This window comes from Mytilus galloprovincialis, chromosome 3 (assembly GCF_965363235.1).
Source record: "Mytilus galloprovincialis chromosome 3, xbMytGall1.hap1.1, whole genome shotgun sequence".
NCBI classification, from domain to species: Eukaryota; Metazoa; Mollusca; class Bivalvia; order Mytilida; family Mytilidae; genus Mytilus; species Mytilus galloprovincialis.
Genome location: NC_134840.1, coordinates 80,290,168 through 80,305,923, shown reverse-complemented (window position 1 = coordinate 80,305,923; position 15,756 = coordinate 80,290,168). Strand labels below are relative to the sequence as shown.

Here is a 15,756-nt window from a genome sequence, read left to right as displayed (position 1 = left end):
ACCCATCGTGTTGCTCATGTTATAACAAATCCGGTAGATAGTCTAATTCGGTAGGTCACATTTATGAAAGGGAAGGGGATTGTTGTTACGACGTAAGAAACATATCCGATATCATCTGTGAAACGGTTATTCCATAACGGTCAACCAACTCGTGATGGCGTCCGTAAAATTTACGAAGGGATGATTTCAACTTCACCATTTGGAACTCTTGGTTTAATAGCTTCCCTGTGAGCAGCAACCCTCTATCAAGAAAATCATGATAGGAAATGCAAACACGGGAATATCGTATCAATTGGGAGATATATAACCCGTATACAGGTGCTGCTGGAATGTTGCTACTTAGAAATGGAAAGTTCATAATAGGAAAGCTGAAATCATCTCTTTTGTCGTAAAGTTTTGTTTTCAACCGTCCCTCATTGTCAATTTCTAGATGTAAGTCAAGATATGAGGCCGACTTAACTGTATCTGTAGTTTCCTTTATCTCTAGTTTGATGGGATAGATGCGTTCCACATAGTCACCAAATTTTGAATTATTTGACTAACTTGTACATTGTTCTTTGATTTTTTTAAAGTTATGATTATCATTATTATAAAACTGAATATGTATAAAACAATTACTTACTAAAAGTGATAAAAAGTAGGACCAAACAGTTGGACTAATATAAAATCGTTGTATGAAAATTAAGTTTAAGAACATTTAGTGTAAAGGAGGCATAAGAAGATACGGAAAATTAAACATTGCTTACACCTTTTTTAAAAAACACATAGAAAAACGTGTTTGTAGTTATTTTCGTGTAATAATCAATTTCTAAAAAGCAATTATTCCAAGCTTATTAGTCGTCGTCAAAACAGATCTGTATGTGGAAAATAAGTAAAATCAAAAAGGTTCTGATAATTTATGTCGCCAAATTAATAAAAGATATAACCAACAAGCAACATGTTGGATATATATATTGAAAATTTCAAACAAACAAAAGTAGGAATAACAAAAATGTTGCTTTTATGCGTTACACGGCTCTCCTTGTAAATGTACAAATTACAAAAAATATATATATACATGGCCGAGAACGTAAAACCTTTACCTATTTATTCATGACACGAACATAACCGCCTGTTTCCAATAAGAAATAACCGAATATTGAATGGAATGAACAAATGTTTTGCATATATTTTGCATATTAGATAAATTCTAAATCATTTTTATCAATATCAGTAATCACTTTGGCGGAAGTATATTCTATTGTTATATTTTTTTTCAAATGAAAAATTCACAAATACACAATTGATGTGCATCTTATCTATCGTCCGTTCTTCCATATGCTTTGAAGTTATGATAATGAGATGCTTTGTAAAACAGAAAATCAAGATATATAAGGGACAATTATACATCGTAAGTCAAAATTATTTATAAACTAAGATTGCAATTTTGTTATGCAACGACAGATTCGTCGTGAAAATATGGCCATTCACGCGTTTAAGTACTTATAAGTACTCGGAGTTAAGCATTGCTAATGGTTCAAAAATTAAAAAAGCATAAAACGCATAAAGTGCTTTTTTTTAGGAAGACAGACGACGATAGAATAATAAAAGCCGGACAACTGTCAACAAATTGCTACTAGATATAAGAGCAACATGAACCTTGCTAAATCCTGGAAAATAATTTTCTGCGCATTCGCGTTGCGAAAAGCAAAAAACCTAGTTATAAGTAACATTTGGTGATGTCAGTAACTAAGGAAAGTGCTGCACGCCAAGTAACTTATTTTCTAATTCAAGGCCTCAAACGCAAAAAGTATTTATGAATAGAAACTTCTAAAATATATCAATGTGATGCAGGTATCCTAGACGAGTCCAGCAAAGTTTTACATTTTTAAGAAATACATTTGTTCTCAATTCCTTTGCCAGCAGCACACGAAAACAACTGCAGTATACATGTCTTACAAGTACATCTACAAAGAAAAATAAGAAAATAGAATTCGTTCATGTCATAAAACTATATTTGCATAATGTGTTTTTTTCAAGATCTATGGTTGGAAATTAATTATAATACAAAAGTTTCCACAAAGTGGATGGGAGGGGACAACTTTACTGCACTAAGACGGAGCGTCGAATAGTCAAACTATGAAAAAGTATATTCAATGTAAACGTGTACCGCGAATGACTAGTCCTTGCTATTATATAAAGAAACTTCAAACTCTTACTGTAGTTACAACCAATTTCATTGAGTGTGTAGCTATGGGTAATATTCTATTTAACTTGCTTACTAGTTGAATCGTGAATTCATTAAGAGGTCAGGTAAAATACCCTCCTTTATAAATAGACTAGTCCGACAGATAACTAATCTATCTATATGTAGGACAAGGCTACTTCGAAAGAAGTGTAGTATACCTTACCTAATGATGACTTCACAGTTATTTTTATTATGCTAAAGTTATTCATATATTATTGTAAAAATGAATATATGTTCCCGCTGAAGGACGCCTCCGGGTGCTGGAATTTCTCGTTGCATTGAAGACCTGTTGGTGACCTTCTGCTGTTGTCTGCTCTATGGTCGGGTTGTTGTCTCTTTGGCACATTCCCCATTTCCATTTGTAGCGCCGACCGTTTATCAAGTTTACCAATTTCAAAGCAATGAATGAAAAACTGGTGTAAAATATATTCCGTTTATTATAACAGAAATAAATGTGAAATGTATTGCAATTTACAATAAATAATGGTTAAATATTCTCTACGTATTCAATTACCTATAAAATAACTAATCTGTGAAGTTATATTTGAAGTTCGTTTCTAAAAACAGCTGATCCTTGGCAATCCAAATTTGAAACTGACTATAGTCGACCTAGTTTACAAAGTGAATACACAAACATAGATATTCCCTACTTCCGGTTAACGGTTACAATGTAAACATGAACGCTGTGTAGCAAAAGACTACAATTATGAAAGATTATCTTTATAAATGAATGTGTAACAGGTAATTCCATACAACTTTAACATATATAAATGATTTGTTATGCAGTTCCTATGAAAATTACTCCGCATAACATCTGAGTCGCGAATGACAACCTAAAATGTGCTACGAACTCCCGGTAAAATCATTACCAAAATATTGCGGGAATTATGAAATATAAAAATGAACTACACAAACTATTTGCATTAAACAACGTAATAACTTCTATCACGAAAGTAAATTAAGTTAATTAGCTTTGGCACAACACTGCCTCCCGTCAAATAAAGAATTCTGTCTGCAGAATTAAAATTAACAATTTAATATTTATCAAGCTTTTTGAAAAAGTTATTCATGAATTCAATCAATATTAGCACTAACCAAAAAGAAATCATCAAAATGAAAAATTTGATTAATTAACCTCTTCCTTAAAATGTTTAGGAAACATTTCTTATTCATACAAATATACAAATATATATATGCGCAATAAAACAATATTCAATATTTAACAACAATGTTTATGAAAATAAAATGTTTATCTGAAGTTAAGTTTTCTTTTTATTGGAAGTGTCACTACACTCTTAATTTTCTTTGTGCAAATGTTTTCATTTTCTTATTTCTTTTCCGCTAACTTCAGCTCTTTCTTTAGCTCTTCTTTTCTCTTTTCCAGTCTTTGTATAAAATTTCCGAATCTTAGGCATTCAAATTTGTGTCTTTCCTCCAATTCTTTTATTTGCTTCTTGTGGGTTTCTTCCATACTTCTGTTATCTTCCCTGTGTTTTTCCTCCATTTCTTTTATTTTGTTTTTAAGTCCCTCAATTTGTTCATCTCTTTCATCTACCTCTACTTCCATAATGGCAACTTCTTCCTCACTGATGGTGATTTCCTCATCATAATCCGGGATGAATTCTTCCTCAAATTTCTCTTTAATTTCTGATTTTTGTGTTGAAGGTGTAATTAGTGTTGTTTTAATAAAAATGTCACTTCCAATCTTTACATTGTATGGGTGTGTGGACTTATGAAAAGTATGTACAGCAGAATCCTCTCTGAGAGGCTTTCCTGCCATGACATTAGCATGGTTTTTCCATTTTCCCTCAGTTAGTGCCTTAAAGTTGCAGATATTACATAAAAATGGTATTTGGTTATTTGGAGTATGCCTAAACATAAAATGTTGCACAGCTCCTTTCTTGTTTAAATGTTTAAAATCACAAAGCCTACACTACCATACTTTGGTTCCTATGACGTCTGACATTCTATAAATAAAAAATTATCAAAAAACTAAAAATTTGTTTTAAAATTTACACATTTTAAATATTCTACTGGTAACTTGCTTTTGCCCAAATTGGCATGTTTTCATTACAGGGTTTTAGTCGATCATGGTGAACTACCTCAGTGCGGAATTCACCGCGAATCTCATATACAACGGGGCTGAGAATTTTCGTTATTACAAAAGGACCAAGCCATGGAGAGCGAAACTTTTTATTTACGGTTTTGTCAAATTTATATACCAAGGCCCCTAACTCATATCTATTGTCAGTCAATCGTGTGTCATGGTCACGTTTTTGTCTTTCTGCATTGGTTTTTAGATTTTCTCTCGCAATCTCATAGACGTTTTGAAAATGAGATTTTATTGTTGAAATGTAATCTTCGTTGTTCTGTGTTCTGTTGTCATGACTTCTGAACATCAGGTTCAGAGGGATATTGACCTCTCTACCTAACATCATGTAGTTTGGTGAAAACCCTGTAGCCGGATGAGGGGTACTTCTGTAAGCAGCTAGCAGGAGATTAATGTATTCATCCCAATTTGTTACGTTCTTGTTGACAAAGGTCTTGATCATACCACCAAGAGTCTTGTTAAACCTTTCTATTAAAGCATTTGATGACGGATGATATGCAGTTGTTCTGGTTTTGTTAATTTGAAATGAATTACAAACAGATTTGAATAGGTCACTTTCGAAGTTCTTTCCTTGGTCTGTATGAAGTTCTAGTGGTATGCCAAACCTAGCAATAAATTCCATCACTAGTTTCTGTGCTACCAGGTCAGCATGCTGATGTGGTATAGGGTAGGCTTCCATCCATCTGGTAAAATAATCGCCTATAACCAGTATAAATTTATTCTTCTTTCTGGTTAATGTCAGTGGACCAATGATGTCTATACCAATTCTGTCTAATGGGTATCCCACTCTATAGTCCATCAAAGGTGCTTTTGGTTTTTTCCCTGTTCCTTTTATTTTGTTGCATATGGTACAATTCTGTATATGTTCTGTTATATCCTGACTCATCTTGTACCAGATAAAAACTGTCTTCATTTTCTCTATGGTTTTCTTAACTCCCATGTGTCCAGAATAAGGGGTGTTATGGGTCAAGATCAATATATCCTTCTTTAATATTTGTGGAACAATCAACAGGTAAATGATTTAATTTACTCTTAGCATTTATCCATTTCTGATAAACAATACCATCTATCAATTCAATATTTTCCCAGTTTAACCAATATCTCCTTGTGGCTGGGCTTAAACTAGCACACGATTCTCTTTCTGGTATGTTTCCTTCTTTTTTCCATTGGTGTAAGTATTTTAGATCTTGGTCTTCTTTTTGGAACGCCTGCATTTCTTTAACTGAATATTTGGCCAACCAATCTGGGTGTTCTTGAGACCTTGTTACCACAGCTCTTACTGTGACTTTATAATTCAGTTCCTTTGCATCATCTACTTTAGTCTTGAAACTTTTCCATTGCTCATTTATCTGTTCACAGGCTTTACAGGTGTCTTCAGAACTGTTTGTAGAATGATTACATACTGGAACATCATGTTCTTGTCTAGACAATGCATCAGCATTTTGGTGTTTTAAGCCTGGACGGTGTTGTATCTCAAAATCATACTGTGAAAGGGTTTCAATCCATCTGGCTAGTTGCCCTTGTGGATCTTTGAATCCAAATAACCATTTCAGAGACCCATGGTCCGTTCTGACGATAAACTTTCTGCCAAGTAAATAGTGTCGGAATTGGTTGACAAATGTTACCATGGCTAAGAGTTCTCTTCTTGTGACGCTGTATCTTTGTTGAGTCTTATCTAATTTCTTTGAAGCATATGCGATCACTTTTTCCTTACCGTCTTGTACTTGGTGAAGCACTGCGCCAATACCAATGTTGGAGGCATCTGTGTCAAGGACAAATTTTCCATCTGGATGTGGGTATGCTAATACTGGACTGGTACAAAGGGCTGTTTTCAAATTATCATAACTTTTCTGAGCCGTTTCCGTCCATTCAAAAGTGACATCTTTTCTAGTCAAATGACTTAATGGAACAGCTATCTCACTGAAACCTTTAATAAATTGCCTGTAATAGTTGCAAAGGCCCAGGAACTTCTGTACTTCTTTCATTGATGTTGGTACCTTCCAGTTTTTTACACTCTCGATAAACTTAGAGTTTGGTTTTATGCCATCTTTTTCTACAATATGTCCAAGATACAGTGTCTCGCTCTTCATCAGGTTACATTTGGATGGTTTTAGTTTCAAACCAGTCTTGATGAGTCGTTGAAATACCTCGTCTAGTCTGGATAAATGCTCTTCATAATCTGAACTGAAGATGATAATATCGTCAAGATATATTAAAAGGGTCTTCCACTGTAATCCTCTGAAGATAAGCTCCATACATCTCTGGAACGTGCTTGTTGCATTACACAAACCAAATGGCATTTTACAGTATTCGTACAATCCATATTTTGTGATGAACGCCGTTTTTGGCTGATCTTTTTCTTCCAACTGTAACTGCCAATAACCACTCTGAAGACCAAGGCAACTAAATAGAGATGCAGAGGCCAGACAATCCAGACACATATCTATCCTAGGCAAAGGATAGGCATCCTTAATGGTAAAATCATTAAGTTTCCTGAAATCTACGCACCACCTAACAGTGTTGTCTTTCTTCCGAACAAGTACGACATTGGAAGCCCATGCTGATTTAGATGGCTGCATTATCCCCTGTTTCAATTGTTCATCTAGGTTCTTCTTATCTTCATTATCAAATGCTGCTGGTATTCTTCTTAGTGGTTGTCTAATAGGAGCAGCCCCAGCTGTATCAATTCTATGTTTGACTAGGGAACATGTTCCCAAATCTGTTTTTTAAGAGGCAAAAGCCATACTGTTCTTCTGTAAAACTTCAGCTAGTTTTTCTTTTATGCTTTCACTCTCTATGTCTTTACTGCTTCTTTCATAAAGATCTTTGAGGTGTTCTGGCAACAGTTGATTTTCGGCCTTTTTCTTCTGTTTACCATTCAGCTCATTGATTTTACAAATCTTTATCTCTGATTCCCACTTTTCTGGTATATTTGCCTTTTCTATGGTCTCAGACAATGTGAACTTTTCTTTGGATAACTCATGTGTTTTACACATCTTGGACTGTTTGCTTGTCAAAGTATCGACTCTGTCATTCTCATGTTTTCTATGTAATCAACAGGATGAAGTTCACCAAGAAGATAGTTTTTCTTCAAACGTATTGGTTCTGAATCTAAATTTATTAGTCTAACTGGAATATTTTTCATGAAGGGGTCAACTAAAGTCTGTGCCACCATAAATCTCCTGCTGTCTTCTATAACAGGCTGTATCATGGAATACCGGGTATCTAACAACTCTTGATTTTGACCGCAACCATAAAGAATAACTTCTGAAGATGGTGGAATGGTGAAATTCGAATCCAAGACTACTCTCGCAATTAAGTCCGACTTGCGTTTTACTTCACATTCTATCCATTTTCCATTCAACTGGATTCCTTTTCTAGAATTAACTGTAATATCCATTTCATCAAGGACATCGCAGCCTAACAATAAATCATCACCTATAGGTGCTACATATACATCCCAGACAAACTGTGAGTCTCCAAGTGTTAACGTCACTGCTGCTACCCCTTTGGTTCCCATTTGCTTACCTGCTTCGGCAACAACTAGGTTTTTCAGTGCTGGTTTTAACTTTGATCTGTTTGTTTTTGGAAGGCGGAAAAATATCTCTTCATTTAACACAGTTACTTCTGCTCCAGTATCAATTACAGCCTTGATTTTCTGATTGCTGACCTCCATTGGTACCTTTATACTGGCTGCTGTTATGCGATCAATCACAATTTCCTCTTTAGTGTTCAATATCACATCTTCATCAGCACCTGTATTCTGACCATTTTCATCATGTGAAGAAAGACCTTGGTCCTTTTGCACAGACTCAGCAACAAAATCTTGCTCTTGATTACCACTAGCAAATTTCAAAATTTCCTCCTTCTTCTCTCTAAGCAACAAACATTGCAGTATCCTTTCTATTGGATCATCACTTGTCTGGTTTATCTTTACTACTTCTGTCTTACTTTTACTATTGTGGGCTGACACTTGGCCGTCAGTTTCAGCCCTCTTTAGTTTAAATCTTCCTCTTTGTCTTGATTTTGTCCTTGATTCTGCCTCGGTTTTGGACAGTATCTCGCAAAATGTCCTTCTTCTTGGCAATTATAACATCTGTTGTTATTCTGTTTCTGTGTCTGGAAACGGTCTTTATTCTGCCATTTTGATCTTGGATCAAAGTTTCTCTGATTTTGTTTGTGATAATTAAAATTCTTTGGTGCTTGTTGGGTGTTCAACTTGGCATCCATAATACTCTCAATGGACTTGGTAACCTCAGTAGTTATGCTATCTTTAATGTCCCTCCCAAACTGATTCAGCCTCTCTTCAGTCACAAAAACTCTTCAGTTGTACTGTAATTGACATCACTGTCCTCTGTTTCTACTTCTATTTGTCTTATTTGATTTTTCCCCTTTATACCATTTTTACAGGTTGCATGCCATGCGACAAGGCTGATAGTCTCCTCCATTGTTTTTGGTCTTTTGGTCAGAACATCATATACTACGCTTTGATCTGGCAACCCATTTAACATATGTTCTATGGTAATACTATTGAACAATTGTTGGTTCATTCCTGGATATGCTTTTTTCACCATTGTCTGTATACGTGCTGCATACTCATTGGTTGATTCTTTGTAACCTTTTCTGACTGTCTGCAATTCCTTTCTGTATGTTTCTGGCAAATTATTGTCACCAAAACGACTTTCCATTTCTCTGGACAGGAGTCTAAATGAACTTCTGGTGTCATAAGGCAGCTCTGCAGCAAAATTTGCAGCCTCATCTTTCAGGATTAGCAATATTTCTTCAGCCTGGCGCCTTGGATCCCAGTTGTTTCTGTCTGCAATGATTTCAAATTGCATAAGAAATGTGCTCCAATTTTCTTTGCCGTTGTAAAAGGGCAATCTTGATCGATATCCATCCTGCGTGCTCGACATTGACTCTGTTCTGCCACTTGTTTCTCTACTTGGTATTCCTTGATCTGTTTGACTGTTTTGCCATAGGAAATCTCTTTCTCTTTCAACTTCTATTATCTTCTCCCTCAGTCTTGCCATTTCTATCTGATTAGTATCCATGGTGTTACTAGGTGGGTAGATATGTGTGTCGCTGCGTGGTACCATTCTTGGTGGATTAACAGTCTGGTCATAAGTCATGTCAATACTTGCTTTATTTTGAGTGTTCAGTTGGGGCGCAGTGGTATGGATAACTTGTGCTCAGTGCACTATTTGATTGTGGAAAAGTGTTCTGTACACTTTGATTAGACAAATTTGTGCTCAGTGCACTATAATCTGACAGGTAAGTGCTCGGTGCACTTTGAACAGGGGCAATTGTGCTCAGTGCACTATTTGATTGTGAAAAAGTGTTCTGTACACTTTGATTAGACAAATTTGTGCTCAGTGCACTATAATTTGGCATGTAAGTGCTCGGTGCACTTTGAACAGGGGCATGTGTGCTCTGTGCATCATACGGAAAACTATAAGTACTTTGAATAGGTGGACTAGTTGTATATGTATGTGAACTCTGACTATTTATTGAAACACTGCCTAATGAGTTACTACTACTACCAATATCTAATGAAGATGGACCAGCTTGAATTGTGGATGTATGTAAACTTGGCGTCATACTAGAATTTCCCTCAATACTTGAAAATATTGGCAATGGTAGCCCTCTATTCCGTAAATTCATACTGACTTTGGGCAAAAGCAAGGTTTATATCTTATAATATACTGTGTGTAATGCTTTAATAAATCTTTGCTCTACAGAGGATTGTTTATCTTGTCCAAGTTTGTTGTTTGTTTTGTTTGTTTGTTGTTGTTTTGTGTTTTTTTTTTGTGTTTTTTTTTTTTACTGCTGAGTATCAGTTACTCTTAATTATGAAAATGTTTATTACACTTTAAGATATCAGAAATCTTTCTAGTGTTTACCTTTCAGGGTTTTTTTTAAATTGAAAAACGATACACCTTTGAGTGTCAGTCACTCTTTAGTGCTCACTTATTTATACTCAAATAATACACCTTTGAGTGTCAGTCACTCATTAGTGTTCACTAAACAATATATATATTTTTTTAAATAACACTTTAAGTCTCAAATTAACTTTTTGTTTTTTTCTTTATTTATACTTTTAAAAATTATCTTTATTTATTTTTCTCCCCCTTTTTGTTAAAACTCTTTGTGTATCAAGTTACACTTTGAGTATTAATAATTTTTAAATCAAAAGAATTTCAGTGGCAATTTAATAAAAATTAAATTCGTTCACCGCTGCCACCAATTTGTAGCGCCGACCGTTTATCAAGTTTACCAATTTCAAAGCAATGAATGAAAAACTGGTGTAAAATATATTTCGTTTATTATAACAGAAATAAATGTGAAATGTATTGCAATTTACAATAAATAATGGTTAAATATTCTCTACGTATTCAATTACCTATAAAATAACTAATCTGTGAAGTTATATCTGAAGTTCGTTTCTAAAAACAGCTGATCCTTGGCAATCCAAATTTGAAACTGACTATAGGTGACCTAGTTTACAAAGTGAATACACAAAAATAGATATTCCCTACTTCCGGTTAACGGTTACAATGTAAACATGAACGCTGTGTAGCTAAAGACTACAATTATGAAAGATTATCTTTATAAATGAATGTGTAAAAGGTAATTCCATACAACTTTAACATATATAAATGATTTGTTATGCAGTTCCTATGAAAATTACTCCGCATAACATCTGAGTCGCGAATGACAACCTAAAATGTGCTACGAACTCCCGGTAAAATCATTACCAAAATATTGCGGGAATTATGAAATATAAAAATGAACTACACAAACTATTTGCATTAAACAACGTAATAACTTCTATCACGAAAGTAAATTAAGTTAATTAGCTTTGGCACAACACCATTCTCAATTTTATCCCAATATTGCACCAAACCCATGTGCTAATGACAGTTGATAAATACATATTTAACAGAAAGACATAATAGAGTCGATTTAATTCAACAACTATCAACTTGTTACATTTGACCTATTATCATATTTATTTAGATAGAGGAAGATGTAGTATGAGTGCCAATAAGACAACTCTCCATCCCAGTAACAACTTAGTAAACCATTATAGGTCCAGGTACGGCCTTCAACACGGAACCTTGGCTCACACCGAACAACAAGCTATAAAAAGCCCCAAAATAAACTAGTGTAAAACCATTCAAACGGGAAAACCTACGGTCTAATCTATATAAAAAACGAAAACAAGAAACAGTACATAAACAGACAACAACCACTGTACATCAGATTCCTGACTTAGGAAAGGTGGAAACCTTTACAGCGGAATTAAACTATTTAATGTTACCAAACCATTAAATGTATGGAATATATGAAAATAATAGCGGCCGAATCAAATCGTTTAACTAAAAACATAGCTAGCAATAAGCTTATGATAAAGTATTCATAAACTCAATACAATCAGTTATGCTTAAAATATGTCGTCTTCGGCTATTGGCAATTATGAACCAATAACATCAAACTATAACAATTTCCATTCTGTTAAATTGACGTATCATTCCTCTAAGTTGTAAGTGAATTTGACTCCAACCAATTACGATGATCTGACATAAAATAAAAAAAACTCCTAAAAGACTTGCCCCGCTCAATAGTGACATGCTGTCATTATTTTCTTCAAAAAATATAATTCATTTATTGTTTATCTTTATAATACAAACACTATCCTTAATTGATCATAAAAAACTTTTTATTTGCTCCAATATATATTCGTTTTACTTCTATTAATTCTAATAAGGAAACTTTATAAGCATACAAACGACACGTATCAATGAACGTCATACAAAACTTACGTATATGAAAAATAACAATGAAATTTGAAATTATGAACTCATTTTATTTGTCACAGACTTTTTTTTCCAGCAATCAACCTTTTTTCCCTTTACCAAACGAAATAATATCTTGAAATTTGCAACGGTGTTGGCATGTTTCGTTTAGTTGTTTTTTGTATCATTTATTTTATAGTCTGAATTCGTTTGAATTGAACAGTGTGAAATTTTCTCATTTTGGAAGCGTTGACCTATAGTTGCTACCATCTACTTCATTCGCTATCTCGTGGATAGTTGTCTCGTTGTCTCATCAAATAACATTTAATTTAATTTACACACAGACACAAGCAGGAACAAGACTATATGACAGTGGTGAAGAACACAACATAAGAATAAACTTTAAAAAGCGGATTTAAAAGTTTGACTCATTTTATCGACACAAAGGACAAAAAAAATCTACACAAAAGGCAACAGACATAAAGTAGAGATCTAAGAGCACCCCATCTCGTAACACCTATATACTAATGTTTTATTTGCAGTTTTATTGTTGGCAGGTATCAAACAAAATGTATTTAAAGAACTAACTGTCCAAATATTATTCAATTATGATTTTCAATTGTCCTCCTATTAAAAAGAGGGACGAAAGATACCAGAGGAGACAAACAGACAAACAATAGTACACATGACACAAAATAGAAAACTAAAGAATAAGCAACACGAACCCCATCAAAAACTAGGTGTGATCTCTGGTGCTCCGGAAGGGTAAACAGATCCTGCTCCACATTTAATATGCAATTGAAAAATGATATGTCATGTCGGCAATTTACGAAAATTATTAAATCTATACTTGTTTTACTCGCCACACTGATATAGAAAGGAAAACATACTTGAGAGATTTTTTATCTTTTTTTCTGTGTTTATTTTTCTCGTGTGATCTTTGTAAACATTCAGCGTGGGCCTTTAGTTTGAATGCACAAAGCAACAGCAAGTAACGCAAATTATCAAAGTTTCTCATTTTCTATTTTTTTAATCTATTTAACTGAAATTGATTACATAATACATTTGACACGTAATATCTATACAACGCGAAACATGTTTCCTTCTGTGTTTTTTAAATCAAGTGTGTGCATTGCTTAATTTTCCGATTCTTCTAATGAGCATCTCAAACTATATAAGTTAATTTTCATATTTCTTTCTTTACTCTTATTCAACAATGCTTCAGTTTAAACAACATTGTTTGTTCTTGCTTCTTATTGCATTGTGTAAGTTTTCTCGTTTGGTTTATGTGCCTTATTGAGGCAATTTAAGAAATATATAGTTGGAAAAATATATGCTGATATGCTTGGTATATATGTCAGTTGTGCTTTTTTGTTACATATATTTTTGTTTAATAGTTATTAAGATTATACCACAGCATTGACTGTTGTATCCATTTTTCGACAATTTTTTCTATTATATCTGTTTGTTTTGTTCACACTTCGTTGTCCTTATAATGGAACTCGATTTTGATGTCATACAAGTGAGAGGTTAAGCTAGCTTAAAAACCAGTTCTAATCCACCATTTTTTACATAAGAAACCTGTACCAAGTCCAAAATATGACACTTGTTATCCATTAGTTTAATATGTTTGAGCTTTTGATTTTTCCATTTGATTCTGAACTTTCTTTTTTCAAATTTTCCTCGGAGTTCAGTTCTTTCGTGATTTTATTTTTCATAACTTAAATAACTTATCAGAATAAAAAAATTCTTTAAGCAAATGGAAGTGGTTATGGAAAAAGCAAAACAACAAAAATTGAAATAAATAAAGGAAATGGGTATGATTACGACTACGATGGTTATGGAAACGATAAAACAAGAATAATAGTGAATAAGGGACATGGATATGGTTACGATCACGACGGTTATGGAAATGGTAAATCAACGAAAATCATAGTAAATAAGGGACACGGATATGATTACGATCACGACGGTTATAAAAATGGTAAATTAACGAAAATCATAGTAAATAAAGGAAATGGATATGGTTACGATCACGCCGGCTATGGAAATGGTAAATCAACGAAAATCATAGTAAATAAAGGAAATGGATATGGTTACGACCACGATGGTTATGGAAATGGTAAATCAACGAAAATCATAGTAAATAAAGGAAATGGATATGGTTACGACCATGGCGGTTATGGAAATGGTAAATCGACGAAAATCATAGTAAATAAGGGACATGGATATGGTTACGATCACGACGGTTATGGAAATGGTAAATCAACAAAAATCATAGTAAATAAAGGACACGGATATGGTTACCATCACGACAGTTATGGAAATGATAAAACAAAAATCATAGTGAATAAGGGATTTGGATATGGTTACCATCACGACGGTTATGGAAATGGTAAATCAACGAAAATCATAGTAAATAAAGGACATGGGTATGGTTACGATCACGACGGTTATGGAAACGGTAAATTAACAAAAATTATAGTAAATAAAGGTAACGGATATGGTTACGATCACGAAGGTTATGGAAATGGTAAATTAACGAAAATCATAGTAAATAAGGGACACGGATATGGTTACGATCACGACGGTTATGGAAATGGTAAATTAACGAAAATCATAGTAAATAAAGGTAATGGATATGGTTACGGTCAGGACGGTTATGGAAATGGTAAATCAACGAAAATCATAGTAAATAAAGGAAATGGATATGGTTACGATCATGACGGTTATGGAAATAGTAAAACTCACATCATAGTAAATAAAGGAAATGGACATGGTTACAGAAACAACGGTTATGGAAATAGTAAAACTCACATCATAGTTAATAAAGGAAATGGGTATGGTTACAGAAATAACGGTTGTGGAAATGGTTACAGAAGCAATGGCTATGGATATGGTTACAGAAACAACGGTTATGGAAATGGTAAAACTCACATCATAGTTAATAAAGGAATTGGGTATGGTTACAAAAATAACGGTTATGGAAATGGTTACAGAAGCAATGGCTATGGATATGGTTACAGAAACAACGGTTATGGAAATGGTTACAGAAGCAATGGCTTTGGATATGGTTACAGAAACAACGGTTATGGAAATGGTTTAGTCAGGACTATTTACGGAGGAAATAGAGGATACAATGGTATAAATAGAAATGGTGGAAGGAGATCTACCATACGAAGTAGTACCTTAACTAATAGAGGATATGGTGTTTAGAATAAGATCAAGGTAAGAACAAAAATTACAACTCCTCATGCAAAGTCTTTATTTATAGAATCCTTTATTTATCTATTTCTTTATATCATGCGATATATTTTTTTTACTTCATCTCAGTTGATATTTTTTTTCATTTCTTCATCTCATGCGATATATGTATATGCATTTTTTGTTTCTTTTAAAGAAGGATGCAATACGTGTGTTATAATTATGAACCGTCAGTTTCAGCGCTTAATACAAACAAAAACAACCAGAAAACATAAAGTTATAATTATATATGATTAAATTAATACAAATGTATGTAAAAAATAATAGATTTAATCTACATTTGAATAGTTAATAACAACACAACAACAACAACATTCGTCACTTTATTTCAATTAAAAACTTAAAATCATATCAATCAT

At 33.6% G+C, this 15,756-nt stretch overlaps 1 protein-coding gene across 1 annotated transcript; it reads left to right on the top strand.

Annotated features, from left to right (window-relative positions):
* Nucleotides 1-13,349: 13,349 nt before the first annotated feature.
* LOC143066821 (uncharacterized) lies at nt 13,350-15,349 on the top strand. The gene is made up of 2 exons (XM_076239631.1): nt 13,350-13,398; nt 13,890-15,349. The coding sequence occupies exons 1-2, from the start codon at nt 13,350-13,352 to the stop codon at nt 15,347-15,349; spliced, it is 1,509 nt and encodes a 502-aa protein (XP_076095746.1).
* Nucleotides 15,350-15,756: the final 407 nt, after the last annotated feature.

Bases quoted from the DNA above. Each gene is read 5' to 3' on its own strand.
- LOC143066821 (XM_076239631.1), top strand. From the start codon at position 13,350: ATGCTTCAGTTTAAACAACATTGTTTGTTCTTGCTTCTTATTGCATTG. The intron at 13,399-13,889 runs GTAAGTTTTCTC...AAATTCTTTAAG, and splicing joins CTTGCTTCTTATTGCATTGT to CAAATGGAAGTGGTTATGGA.